The sequence below is a fragment of the Lithobates pipiens genome, unplaced genomic scaffold (assembly GCF_037356315.1).
Source record: "Lithobates pipiens isolate NorthernLeopardFrog02 unplaced genomic scaffold, aLitPip1_a1.2 Scaffold_19, whole genome shotgun sequence".
Classification (NCBI taxonomy): Eukaryota; Metazoa; Chordata; class Amphibia; order Anura; family Ranidae; genus Lithobates; species Lithobates pipiens.
The window spans coordinates 39,600,633-39,602,605 of NW_027507764.1; the positions used below are offsets into that span (position 1 = coordinate 39,600,633).

At 39.9% G+C, this 1,973-nt stretch overlaps 1 protein-coding gene across 1 annotated transcript in view; it reads right to left on the minus strand.

The window, feature by feature from the left end:
• AQP1 (aquaporin 1 (Colton blood group)) overlaps positions 1-1,408 on the minus strand; it is a 60,386-nt gene extending 58,978 nt beyond the window's left edge. The window contains exon 1 of the mRNA XM_077490666.1: positions 788-1,408. Coding sequence (XP_077346792.1) covers positions 788-1,183 — 396 coding nt within the window. The 5' untranslated portion in view covers positions 1,184-1,408. The remainder of the gene's footprint in view (positions 1-787) is intronic.
• Between the last annotated feature and the right edge of the window lie 565 nt (positions 1,409-1,973).

Genomic DNA, 1,973 nt, shown 5'->3' on the forward strand with positions numbered 1-1,973 from the left:
TGCACTGAGTTCCTGGGTCTATACACCTGCTGTGCCCATTATGAGGGGTTCCCACCATCCCGGCATTGAGTTCCCGGGTATGTACACCTGCTGTGCCCATTATGAGGGGTTCCCACCATCCCGGCATTGAGTTCCCGGGTATGTACACCTGCTGTGCCCATTATGAGGGGTTCCCACCATCCCGGCATTGAGTTCCCAGGTATGTACACCTGCTGTGCCCATTAGGAGGCTTTCCACCATCCCCATGTTGAGTTCCCAGGTCTTCTTACCTGATGTGCCAATTATGAGGGGCTCCCACCATCCCTGTGCTGATTTCCCCGGGTCTGTACACCTGCTGTGCCCATTATCCCTGTGCTAAGTTCCTGGGTGCCTACTGTGCCCATTATGAGGGGTTCCCTCCATCCCTGCTGGATTTTATATTCATTCAATATCATGCAGAATGTAACAATAGGTGCTGAGACATTTAAAAAATAGGTGGGAACATCCTAAACTCACAGGTGTGCAGGAACAGAGTCGGGAATTATGGCAGGAGACCTAACTGTTGGAGCATCCAAGTCAAGAAATAAAGAAAGAAAGAGCAGCAAAAAGGCAGGAAATATAATAAAGGATTGATTGATTGATTGATTAATTGATTGCTTGATTGATAATAAACAATAATGATATTTTATAGGAAATTATACAATGATATTTCTATCTATAGTGTTTTTCTGCAGTTTTATGAATAATTAATCACCCTGAATTTGGATTCTGCAATCAATTTTGATACAAGTAAAATAAAATGTCTTACCCCATTGAGCCCCAGGGTGTTGTCTTTAAGGCCAGAGGTGACGCCGTAGAGTATGGCGGTGGCGACCACGGCGCCGAGGCACTGGGCGATCATGTACATGATGGCTTTCAAGATGCTGATTTGGCAGCTGAGAAGACACCCCAAAGTGACCGCCGGGTTGAGGTGAGCCCCGCTGATGTGGCCCACGCTCTGAGCCATGGTGGCGATCGATATCCCAAAAGCCAAAGACACCTTCACGATGTCTTGCGTCCGGCCTACGGTGTGGTTAGTCTTTTCTTCGATGGGGAAATTGAACCCCAAAGCGGCACCGATACTAATGAAAACGAAGAGGATCATGGCTAAAAACTCCGCTATGACCGCCCTCCAGAAAGCTTTCTTCTTTAATTCGCTCGCCATTTTTTTTTTTTTTTAAGTGACGAAAAACAAAAAACAAAAAAAACTTTTTCTAACTTTGATCAATTAAAATAAAACGTTCTTCCCGGCAAAAAGACTGAGCAGAGCTCTGAGGGAAAAATTTGAAGTGATGGCTTATTTATAGGGGTTGGGTGGTCTGACAGAGGAAAGGGGTGTTCTACAAGAGGAGGAAGGAAAATTTACATAGATGCAGTTGAAAGCTTGAGCCAAGCTGCCAATTCCTCCCCACGTCTACTTTCCACTAGTTCTCTCCCTCTGCTCTCCTCTCCGATAAGCTACTACAGTACACACATTGCATTCAGCTCCTGCTGGAAACACCCAACAAACTCCTAAAAACTTTTCTAAACTCCTTCTTTCATTTTGTTTTTGTTTTGTTTTTTCATTTCTTTAACAAGCAATTCAAATTATTTTTATTAGTTTTATGCTGTCTTTTATTTTTATTAGTTTTATGCTTTCTTTTCTTTTTCTTTTTTTTTTTTTTTTAAATCATGCAGTTTTCTAATGTTTTTATTTATTTTTTTTTTTATTTATTCATTATTTGAGTTCTTCTAAAAACTCTTCTAAACTCCTTCTTATCTCACTTCTTTATTAAGCAATTCAGCTTCTTCTTTTTTATTTATTTTATTTCATTTTTTCATCATACAGCGATTTTGTATTCTAATGCTTTTTTTTTTTTTTTTCCCCTAAAAATACATTTATTTATTCATCGTTTTTTTTTTTAATACTTTAACAGCTTTTTTTCTTTATTAAGCAATTCAACTTCTTCTTCTTT